The 11248-nt window shown below is 37.2% G+C and overlaps 1 protein-coding gene across 2 annotated transcripts; it reads left to right on the top strand.

Moving 5' to 3' along the window:
• Positions 1–309: 309 nt before the first annotated feature.
• Positions 310–10960, top strand: LOC142636186 (putative inactive ATP-dependent zinc metalloprotease FTSHI 2, chloroplastic). Of its 2 annotated transcripts, XM_075810313.1 has the most exons (12): positions 310–1775; positions 4626–4798; positions 5256–5276; positions 5424–5525; positions 5617–5781; positions 5934–6074; positions 7533–7691; positions 8777–8862; positions 9120–9198; positions 9701–9823; positions 10147–10203; positions 10285–10960. In XM_075810313.1, exons 1-12 carry the CDS (start codon positions 413–415, stop codon positions 10498–10500), a joined length of 2685 nt encoding a protein of 894 aa, XP_075666428.1. In that variant the 5' UTR covers positions 310–412; the 3' UTR covers positions 10501–10960. The 2 variants fall into 2 exon arrangements, with proteins under 2 accessions (XP_075666428.1, XP_075666429.1); XM_075810314.1 differs by lacking the exon at positions 5256–5276 and having other exon boundaries at positions 311–1775.
• The last annotated feature ends 288 nt before the right edge of the window (positions 10961–11248 follow it).

Here is an 11248-nt window from a genome sequence, read left to right on the forward strand (position 1 = left end):
GAGACATACCATTAGGACTATATGCTTTCTCTGGGTGCATTTGCTTCATCATGTTGGAAGGTATGCTTCTTTTTGTAATGTGTTCGGAAAATTTTCATCTCCTTTCTTTTGGATTGAAAAAAAAAAACCCTAATAAACGACCGGCCGTTGACTTCTAATGTTGAAACAAAAACGACGCATATGACTACATGAGATATGGTCGTATAGTAGAATCTAGAATTAAATAATTAACGGTCGCCTGACCGTTTTCGTGAACAAAACGACCTCGTTTCAAAAAAATACACCGAGAAACTCTACTCTCTCTCGCTCTCTCTCTTCTCTATCTACAAGCTCTGTCTCAACTCTCAACTCTCAACTCTCAACAATGTCTCATCAGACCCAAACAATGTAGCAAACGCTTCCATTTTATGCAATGGCTTTTCTTCAATCTCATTTCTCCTCTTCTTCATTCGCACTATCAAAAACTCGCATCAAACCCCCAAAACTCTCATCTTCCCACAAATACCCTCGCATTTCCTCCAATCTCCAAACCTCACCCCCAAACGACGACGACGACGATAATTACAACAAAACCAAGCTCAATTTCCTCAAGCTCTCCATAACTCTCACTGTAGTCTCCGCCTCCCTCTCTCACTCGCAAACCTCTCTCGCCGCCGCAGCCGTTAAAAAGCGCTCCTCCAAGAAAACGACGTCGTCCAAGAAACCCGAACCTTTGTCTCCTCAAGAGCTCAAATCCTGGTCCCATGGCCTCCCAACCGTGTCGAATCGAATTCCCTACACCGAACTCTTGGAATTGAGCAAGCAAGGGAAGCTCAAGCATGTGATTAAGCCGAGTAATAGTAGTATAAAGAACCGAGCCGAACCGGTTCTTGTGGTTTTGGATGATTCTAGGGTTTTCAGGACGGTTTTGCCGAGTTTGGATATTGATGGATCGTTTTGGAAATGTTGGGAGGAGTCGAAGTTGGATTCGCTTTGCATGAATGCGTACACGCCGCCGGTGAAGAATCCGGAGGTTCCGGAGCCGTATTTAGGGTTTTTGGCGCGCGCGCCGGTGCTTTTGTGGAAGGCTTTGAGTCCCGTGACGAAGCCGAAGAAGGAGTCGAAGAGAGCGGCGGAGTTGAGGCAGATGAGGGAGGAGATGAAGAGGCAGAATAAGGAGGAGATGGAGGAGATGAGGAAGGAGAGGGAGATGATGGAGAAGGCGATTCGAGTGCAGAAGAAAGAGGAGGCGAGGAAGAGGAAGACGGAGGAGAGGAAGAGGAGACACGTCGCGTCGTTGCAAGAGGCGAGGAGGAATTACGAGGACATGGCGGATATGTGGGCGAGGTTGGCTCAGGATTCGAATGTGGCGACCGCGTTAGGACTCGTTTTCTTCGTGATATTTTACCAGACGGTGGTGCTTAATTACAGGAAGCAGAAGAAGGATTATGAGGATAGGTTGAAGATTGAGAAAGCCGAGGCGGAGGAGAGGAAGAAGATGAGGGAATTGGAGAGGGAAATGGAGGGGCTTGAGGTCGAAGACGAGGAGGATGAGGAGAGTGGGCAAGGGAGAGGTGAGCAGAATCCGTATATGAAAATGGCAATGCAGTTTATGAAGTCGGGGGCTCGTGTTAGGCGAGCGCATAATAAGAGGCTGCCGCAGTATTTGGAGAGAGGTGTGGATGTGAAGTTCACGGATGTTGCGGGGCTTGGGAAGATACGGCTCGAGCTTGAGGAGATTGTGAAGTTTTTCACTCACGGGGAAATGTATAGGAGAAGAGGAGTGAAGATACCAGGTTTGGTTTTGCATGAGCTCTACTAAGCTAATTTGATATTGCTAGTTGGAAGTATCTCTACTTGTTTACCATTTGTTCAATATTTTGTGTAAATGCTTGAATGGGAGAGCTTTATAGGATGTTACACACTATGTTTGGCATGCATAGCAGATGAATCACTGTTCTTTTATCTCCTAGTGGTGAGGTTATCTATACAGATTAATTTCTTCTTAGAATACTGAGATTGGAAGCATAGATACTTTATAAATTCAATTTGAAACTCTTTAATTTTCACAAGAAAATTGCTTCGATGATTCCTAAAGGGTCATCTTGACAATGTGCTACTGTAAAGCAAAACTTAGTATTTACTGGGTGGTGAGTGGAAGGGAGAAATCTGGCCATAGAATGAAGATTACAGTATTTAAGCCTATCATGCTTACTAGAAAATCTCCAATATTTTACCTTGAGAATGCTTGTTTAGAACCCCAATTACGGCTTATTATCAATTTTTAAACAAGTTAACAATTTTAGCCCAATATGTGCATGGAAATACACTAAAACAGTAAGCAACCCAACAATCTCACCATTGACAAACGATGTGATGACGGAGAGAAAACCCCAACTAGGTAAAAACTTTTCGGGTCTAGCCAGTAATGAATCCACTAGTGAAAATAGTTGCAGTACATATTACGTTGGACTTTAAACATTTAAATGGGGGTAGAGTGGAGATAGGGATTGGACTTAAGACCTCCTGCTTTGAAACCATATTAAATTACTAATTTTCTAAAAAACTTAAGCTATTAGAAGATGGTGGATTTAATCATTTAACCACATAATTCTAACACATATCAACTCACAAAACTAGCAAGCGACTTCGTCAAGTCCTTTTTTCTCACTAGTTCACTGGATTCTGCAAGTTGAGCCGACAACCACAAGCCACCAAGTCTTCTTGGATTTGTGTGATTGCTCTGTGATTTCCATCACCAATACTGAAGCAAAGATCACTCAAGGGTAATATAGAGCGTTTATATAATCTCCTCTCAAAGGTATGTGAATTTGGAGAGAGTGAAGGATAGAGGCTACAAGGTTTTTCTCTCTAAGGGAGTGGGTAGCTCTCTCTCTTCTTCATCTTAGAAATAGGGTGTGAAAAGTGAAAACGTAATTTTTATTTTTATACAAAATAGAAATTTTACTTTAGCCTCGTTTAAGTGTATATGTGTGTGAAGTTTCCTCCTGGGAACTTGAACCTTAGCCCTTGCCTACCAAACTCCATAAGCACTTATACTTATAGAGTGACCATTGCACCAAGGGTGTGTGGTGGTGAAAATGTATATTTTATAAGACTACAAAAGAGGTAAATGGGTAGTTGTATTGGAACAACAGAGAAATAAAACCATCTGATTTCTCTATAGTGGAAAATTTGCTTGACCCAATTCCAGGCTAATTTCAAGTGAAACTCTGTCTTAATATTTTCCACTTCGATTGTAATCTGCCTGACACCATAACTTCTCATGAGCGAAATTCCAGAACATGTAGACCAGCTCTTGAACTTCTTGTCTCCAGTGCAAATACAACTCAAAATGGATGTAATACATGGCAATATGCAAATACAATTAAAATCATCTGGCAGAATTTTTCTAATACAAAATGTCCTAACATAACTATATCCTTGCCTTGTACTGAATTTGGTCTAAAGATCAACAAATAGTATTAATGTGATTTTTAATTTCATTTTGCTGTTTGTGACAAATACTTTTGCTGCCGAGCTTCAAATCAGGCCAATTTGTTAGTCAATTACGCTGTATCATTTTTACATCCCCAACCTTTTCCTTTTCTCCTTTCCATCACCCTTGCAACTTCTCCAACTTGAGATTAGTTACTTATTTAATTCCTGTTAGTGCAGAAATTTTTATTGTTTGTATATGACCGGAATATCTCGTAGGGCTTCTTCTTGTTTTTTGTCACAGAAATTTTTGCTTATACCTTCTTGATAATTTGGGTGAAAATTCAACAACTCATCCATCTATGCATTCTTATATGGCTGTTTTAGTCATCTACTCCGCATTGAGTTCCATCTTCCCAGTGCTCCTAGTTCTAGCAAAGAGACATCTCATCCATCTTCCCTGTCAGATTATATATTAAGTACCGTATACATGCAGCTTTTAATAAATAATCAGGATCTAGTGCAGGCTTTTTTGTTCCTTGTTTACACACCCTATAAGCTGACAGGAATTTTTTTGGAGGCCTAGCTTGGCTGATAGTTTGTTGGGGTTTTACTGAAGACCTGATTCTAGTTTTTGAAGGGATTGAGTGGCCATTGCTCAAATGAAGTTCACTTTCTCATTAGCGTTTATACCTCCATTTTCTCTTCATTTAGTTTTTTTTTTTTGCCCTTCTATGCCAATGTTACTTCTTGCTAGCTTTTTGGGTACATGTCTTTGTATATGTCTGATGTACATGGATGGTGCCCTGTAGATTTTTATTTTTTACTTATATATATATATATATATATATATATATTTAAATGCATAAAAAGAAAGATGAGTTTTTCCTAGGTTTGGCAATTTCTTTACCTGCTTCTCTGTCCTATGGAACCTCAAATTTTCCTCTAACAAAAAGTTTCCCTTTATTTTTTTCATCCTTTTCGAAAGGACCTTGGTGATTTAAGCCTCTACGCAATTTCTAGAGATATCAAATCATGTTTTTTTCCTTACTGTTTGGTCTGGTCATTCCCTGCTTATAAAGATCTTTTAATTCTCTAGTAGTATGTTAATAAAAAAAAAACTCTAGTAGAATGTCTTTGATGTAAAGGATTTACCCTGGAGCATTTTGTTCATGGCTTATTTTATGTTGAATTGGTTTCTTAATCAGGTGGGATACTTCTTTGTGGTCCCCCTGGTGTGGGGAAGACTTTACTGGCAAAAGCTGTGGCTGGTGAGGCAGGTGTCAACTTCTTCTCAATTTCAGCCTCTCAGTTTGTGGAAATATATGTTGGTGTTGGTGCATCTCGTGTTCGAGCATTATACCAAGAAGCAAGAGAAAATGTAGGTGTTCTCTTTAGCTATTCTGTTGAATCTTTTATTTATCTTGTGATTTTTTTTCTTTCCTTTTTTGATCGGTTAGTTACACATGCACCCAATGTGTCTTGAAACCATGATCTCACCCTCCACCTAGCACTTATAAGGGGAGGAGGTGCTAGTTGAGCTAGAGCTCATTGGCTTTTCTTTTGAATTGCCTTCTTTATAACTGGTTTGGTCATTGACACTAGTTTCCAGTAATATTCTTAGTATCAAGTGCTGAAATATTTCTTAAATCTTCTTTTTCCTTTGCTATTTTAGATAGCTGTTATATCAATAAAATGCCACTTCTTTCTCAATAATTATTTTTTTCTTAATTATGTTTGCATTTCTCATGACACTTGTCTGTTTGCTCGGTGCTCAATTTTCTTATCAGGGATGCATAAAGTATTACACATGGTTACCTTTGTTTTGTTTTGCATAGGCTCCATCTGTTGTCTTCATTGTATGCCCACTTCTTTCTCAATAATTATTTTTTTTCTCAATTATGTTTTCCTTTCTCATGACACCAGTCTGTTTTCTCAGTGCTCAATGTTCTTATCAGATATGCATAATTTATAACACATGGTTATCTTTGTTTTGTTTTGCATAGGCTCCATCTGTTGTCTTCATTGATGAGCTGGATGCTGTTGGAAGGGAGCGTGGTTTGATTAAGGGTTCTGGTGGACAAGAACGTGATGCTACCCTTAATCAGGTTGGTCAAGGTGTACTTCATTTCAGTACTTTTGTGCTATTTTTTTGTTTTTTGTTTTTGTGTGTGATTCTCAGTGCTGTGTATGCTCCAGCTCCTCGTCTGCTTGGATGGATTTGAAGGAAGAGGAGAAGTGATCACCATTGCTTCAACGAATAGACCAGATATACTAGATCCAGCCCTTGTCAGACCTGGACGGTTTGATCGAAAGATATATATCCCTAAGCCTGGTCTTATAGGTCGCATAGAAATTTTGAAGGTAGTAATTCCTAATATTCTTTTTTATGTACATGTTAAATCCTGTATTTATGGAATTGTAAGACTGCCATTTTGAAATTTCCTTTCAATATTCTTAGACTCGTAATTACCGATTTTATATTTCTTTAGTCTGTTACCATTTCCTAATTATAGGTTCATGCTCGTAAAAAACCTATGGCTGAAGATGTGGACTATATGGCTGTTGCTAGTATGACCGATGGCATGGTTGGTGCAGAGCTAGCCAACATAGTTGAGGTTGCTGCTATCAATATGATGCGTGATGAAAGGACCGAGGTAGTACCTCTTTTTCTAAACATTGAAGTTTATTTGTTTCAATAATAGTTTTTATTTGGCATAGAATGCACTTGCACTTAAATGAAAGTGAATTTATGGATGTAATCTTAAATAGTCCTAACTCCTAACTAGGTAAGAATTTGATAGCAATGCATGTAGAAAAGACACTCCTTCAGTAAATAGTGCCTTAGTAACCTGTATTAGAAAAATCAGCTGGATACTCTTTTAGAGAAATATCTTGCATTCAAATTTCTTATTCCTTTTAATTCAAAATTTCCATACTATTTATGAGTTCACAACATTTCTTATACATATCATGATTCATGTGAATAATTTATTAATTTATTAATCTATTTTTCTGAATATAAAAAAAGGTGTGGGGTGGGGTGGACCAATTGTGACCATAGTAGTCCCTACCTGCTGAGGAACCAATAGAAAGAGAGACCTAGACAAACTCATGAGCTGGAAAGCACGGGTTTGCTGATTGGGTCGGCGCACCCAAGTCCGATACGCACAGACGTGCCGTGCGGCTGTGGACGCGGCTGCATGCACATCCGTGACAATTTTTTTTTTCCTTTGTTTTCTGATTCGGGCCGATACAGTTCGAAATAGGCTGAAATAGGCCTCGAATTGGTCCAATATGGGCCGAAATAAGTGTTTAAAAAAAAAGGTTAAAAGTTTTTGTCAAAACACACTGTTTTGACATCGTAGTTTAAAGAAAAAACCCTAAACTCATCTCAAATTGGTATATGTTTACCATTATATGAAAAAATATTATATGTTTACCATTTTCTACTATTGCTCTTAAATTGGTATATGTTTACCATTATGTGAAAAAAATATGTTTAGCAATATATAGAAAATAAAATAAAAATATATTTAATAATTTATTAATAAACGTATTCTGCCGCACTTGCATCCTACTTTTTCAAAAATTGCCAAGTTGCCACACCGCACCCGAACCCAAATGTGCAACATGCTTCCTAGCTCATGAGTGGGGATTCGTAGGCTTTACCTGAAACATGTTCAGTCATTACCTGCTCTTAGCCCACCAAGGTCTTAGTAGCTTTAGGCAGTGGGCATCCTTGTGTGAACCAAACATCGCATCCTCAAGGGTTCAAATTCAAGACGTTGACTCCAACCAAATCACATAAGAGTTACTCTTTGCTACTCAACAACTCACCCCTGGTGGAATGTGAACAAAGTTATTGTAAAGAGCAAACCTTTAAAATTTGAATGTGTTTCTTAAGAATTTTTTTAATACTTCTGACTTTCTTCTCATCCTTCTCCTTGCTTTTCTCTTTTAGAATTGGTTGATCATTGTATTTTGATAGCTGTTTGTAATTCTCCCTGAGTACGCCCCTGTTGTACTTAGTTTTTATTTTTATTTTTTATTAATAAATATTTTCGTTACTTATCAAAAAAAAAAAAACCAAAGTGCTTATTGCATATGTGCAGATTACCACTGATGACTTGTTGCAAGCTGCACAAATGGAAGAAAGAGGAATGCTAGATAGAAAGGAGAGAAGCCCTGAGACATGGAAGCAAGTAGCCATAAATGAAGCAGCCATGGCTGTTGTAGCTGTGAACTTTCCTGATCTTAAGAATATTGAGTTTGTATGGTCCTTAAACCCAAGCTTGTTCACTATTTTCTGGTGTATAATGTGCAGCAGCATTTATTTACATCTTGTTTGTTCATGTGGTCAGATGTGAGACTAGTTTAACTCATTGATATTTTATGTTAATCTTAGACCTGTATCAGATGTGGGACTAGTTTAACTCATTTATTACCACTTATTATTTGTCATGATAGTTTTAGATTTTTCTAAAAATGTATCAGTTAGTGTAAAATAGTACCCTACACCATGTTTAGTACATATGAAAATCTTAACGAGTTGCCCTACACCATGTTTCTTGTCTTGAGCTCAACAGCCACTAGAAAAGCAGTTGTGTATATATTACATGCATCCACATCCGTGTATATGCATAGACATATTGTGGTTTCAGTCACTAATCTAGTGTCTTGTTGGATGGCTTTGGTTGCACACAAACCTAATATCTTAACTCTGCTCTCTATCATCTTCTTCCCCGTGCCCGCCGCCCACCCCCCCCCCCCCACACACACACACACACACACACACACACACACACACACACATTTTATAATATAAACCAAAGTAGAGTGAGTTTGAAGCCAAAAAAAATAAAAACAAGAAGAGATTGACGGTAGAGAATTCATTTTTGTGCTTATATCTAGCTGGGGAAGAAGAATCTTAATAATTAATAGAAAACTGATGTTCAAAGGATTGGGGCCGAGGTAACAAGGAAAGCAGCATTGATTTGATTGAGATTATCATCATGGATGGAGCAGTGGAAAAGTTGTATTACACAGCCAAACCTAAGACTTTGGTAATAGGGTTTCATAGGTGAGTTGATGGTTGTGTTTGAGTTAATTGTCTCTGTGAAGTAGAACCAAAAAATGATTTATTGTCTGTGGGAGCTAGCATCATATTTTGCATCTCAGTGGAAATCTCAATTGTCATTGGATTGATCAACTTTAAATTTTTAACCCGTCTACATCTTTGCTCTTATTTCTGCAAATTTATTATCCATTATGCAGTTCTTGCTCTTCCGTATGAAAGTTCCTGTTACTTGTGTACCAATGACTGGAAGTTTATTGACAGTTTCTTGTGCCGGTGCAGGTCACAATTGCTCCTAGAGCTGGTAGGGAATTGGGATATGTTCGAATGAAAATGGATCCTATAAAATTTAATGAAGGAATGCTTACGTATGTTTTCCTCTATATCCCATAGTTTTTCTATTTTCCATCCTTTTGAAATTGTGTTGATAGAGTATCAAATATTTCGAAGCATTCATCGATAATATATTTCTGGGATCAGTTCAATATTGTACTGTCCTTCAATGAGTTTGTTGCCTAGTTTATTTATTTAATTTTTCACAGCCTTAGTTGCTTGTCGAAATTAGATTAGGAACCATGTTTTTCTCTTTTCATTATATTTGACTCTTATTTCCAACTGCATGCAGTAGACAATCCCTCCTGGACCACATCACTGTTCAGCTAGCTCCACGTGCAGCCGATGAGATTTGGTATGGGGAAGGTCAGGTAAGAAAAACTTTAATTTCTCACTGGCTCTAAAGTCGTTTTCTTTGAAGCGTGGTATTTAGTTGTAAGTATTTATCTTGCTTCTGCCTTCTGATTGTGATGGCTGTGCAATCAAGAAGATAATGGACTCAGCATGAAAACTATGGTAACCAGCATAATTAAATAATAATCAATTTCTCAAGTTATATGGCTTCTGTCAGAATCAGAAAATACATCAATTCTAGGAGGGGGTCATTTCATAGATTTTTATCCGTATTTGATTTATTTTGCAAATATTCTGGTTCTGAGGAGCCCCATTGCATTATTGATATTCTCTTGCATTCTAAAATCACAACTTGCATCCTGCAATGTATTGTGCAAAGAAAGGTTCACTCTTTGGCTTGTTGTGGGAGTTCATGTATTGCTTAAAGAGTTCTAGATGTTTGCAGATACATTTTCATTTTCATATTCTGGATTCTATGGTCCATGTTGATCTAGTCAATAACACTTCTAATTTCTCCAGTTGAGTACGATATGGGCAGAAACGGCAGACAATGCTAGGTCAGCAGCACGGACCTTTGTTCTTGGTGGTCTCTCTGAGAAAAATCATGGATTATCTGAATTCTGGGTGGCAGATCGGATTAACGTAATAGATTCTTTCTTTATTTTTCCAATTTCTGCTTGTGGTTCTTAATTTTAGTTTGGCATCAATTATGGTTTCTCTGTGAATTCAAAATTCTTTTGGAGAATTATTGCCCTTCAAAAACTTATTTATTTAATGTGTGAGGGGTTCTTTTTTGGAGATATAAAAGCCACATAGTTTAGATTAAAACCATTTAAATAAAAATTGTAAGAAAACCTTAAGTATCTAATACCTTTTTTCAGGCAATGGAAAATGTGTTTACCTTATAGCAATAATGTGGTTATGGCTGAATTCCTAATGCATTCTAACGCTCATTTTAAATTCAGGAAATTGATGTTGAGGCATTGCGGATTGTCAACGTGTGTTATGAACGTGCAAAAGAGGTATAAAGTTCTTATTACCTAACACTTTTTTTTTTGGGTATCCTTATGTGAACAAAGTTACGATCCACTGTTTCCATTCAGATTCTGAAGCAGAACCAAAAGCTTATGGATGCTGTGGTCGATGAACTTGTTCAAAAGAAAAGTTTAACCAAACAAGAATTCTCACACCTAGTCGAGTTGCATGGTTCCCTCAAGCCGATGCCACCTAGTATACTTGACATCCGGACTGCGAGACGAACGCAGTTCCAGGAAATGATGATGAAACAAAATGAAGTAATTGAAGACACCAAAGTATGAGCAAGGTGCCAAGATAATATCTGTTAGGTCTTTGATCTCGGAGCAACATGCGAGTCAGATTGGTAGCTGTTGGATTGAGGAACAATCATTAAAGCACTATCTGTCTGTTGGTTGTCTTGTGCATCCATTGATCATAAACAAAGTACTCAGGCATGCAAGGATTAAATCTGAGAGAATTTTGATACCACATTACCACACTAACGCCATAATCTTTTTTCTTTTCCAACCATTTGCAATGTACATTGTCTTCCCAGTTCTATATTTTGAATCTTGTTCATCTGAATCTGTAGAACAGAAAGGTTAGAGCTTCAGTGCAATCATTTTGTAATTTTATATATATTTTTTTCTCTTATCAGGAATTTCTTGTAATTGATTGATGTTGAGGAGAAGCATTTACAATTATTATATACTAGTAAGTTACTCGTGCGATGCACATATAATATTAAAATATTTTATATAATATGGTTTTGGAGAATGTTGTATAAATACTATAACATAATTATTATAGAACTTTATTTGTAATGAGTCTATTTTAAAAAACAATCATTATAAATTTTACACATATATTCATTATAAATAGTCAATTGCAATGATGAGAAATAAAATAAATAAATAAAACTTTGGAGGAATATTATAGAATAAAAGTTGATATAGAATGTGTCTTTCTCTTTTTTCTTAATTCTAAAAACAAATACACATACTAAACACACACGGTCAATTACATCATTTACAAAAATCACAAATTTAC

This window comes from Castanea sativa, chromosome 5, assembly GCF_040712315.1.
Source record: "Castanea sativa cultivar Marrone di Chiusa Pesio chromosome 5, ASM4071231v1".
Classification (NCBI taxonomy): domain Eukaryota; kingdom Viridiplantae; phylum Streptophyta; class Magnoliopsida; order Fagales; family Fagaceae; genus Castanea; species Castanea sativa.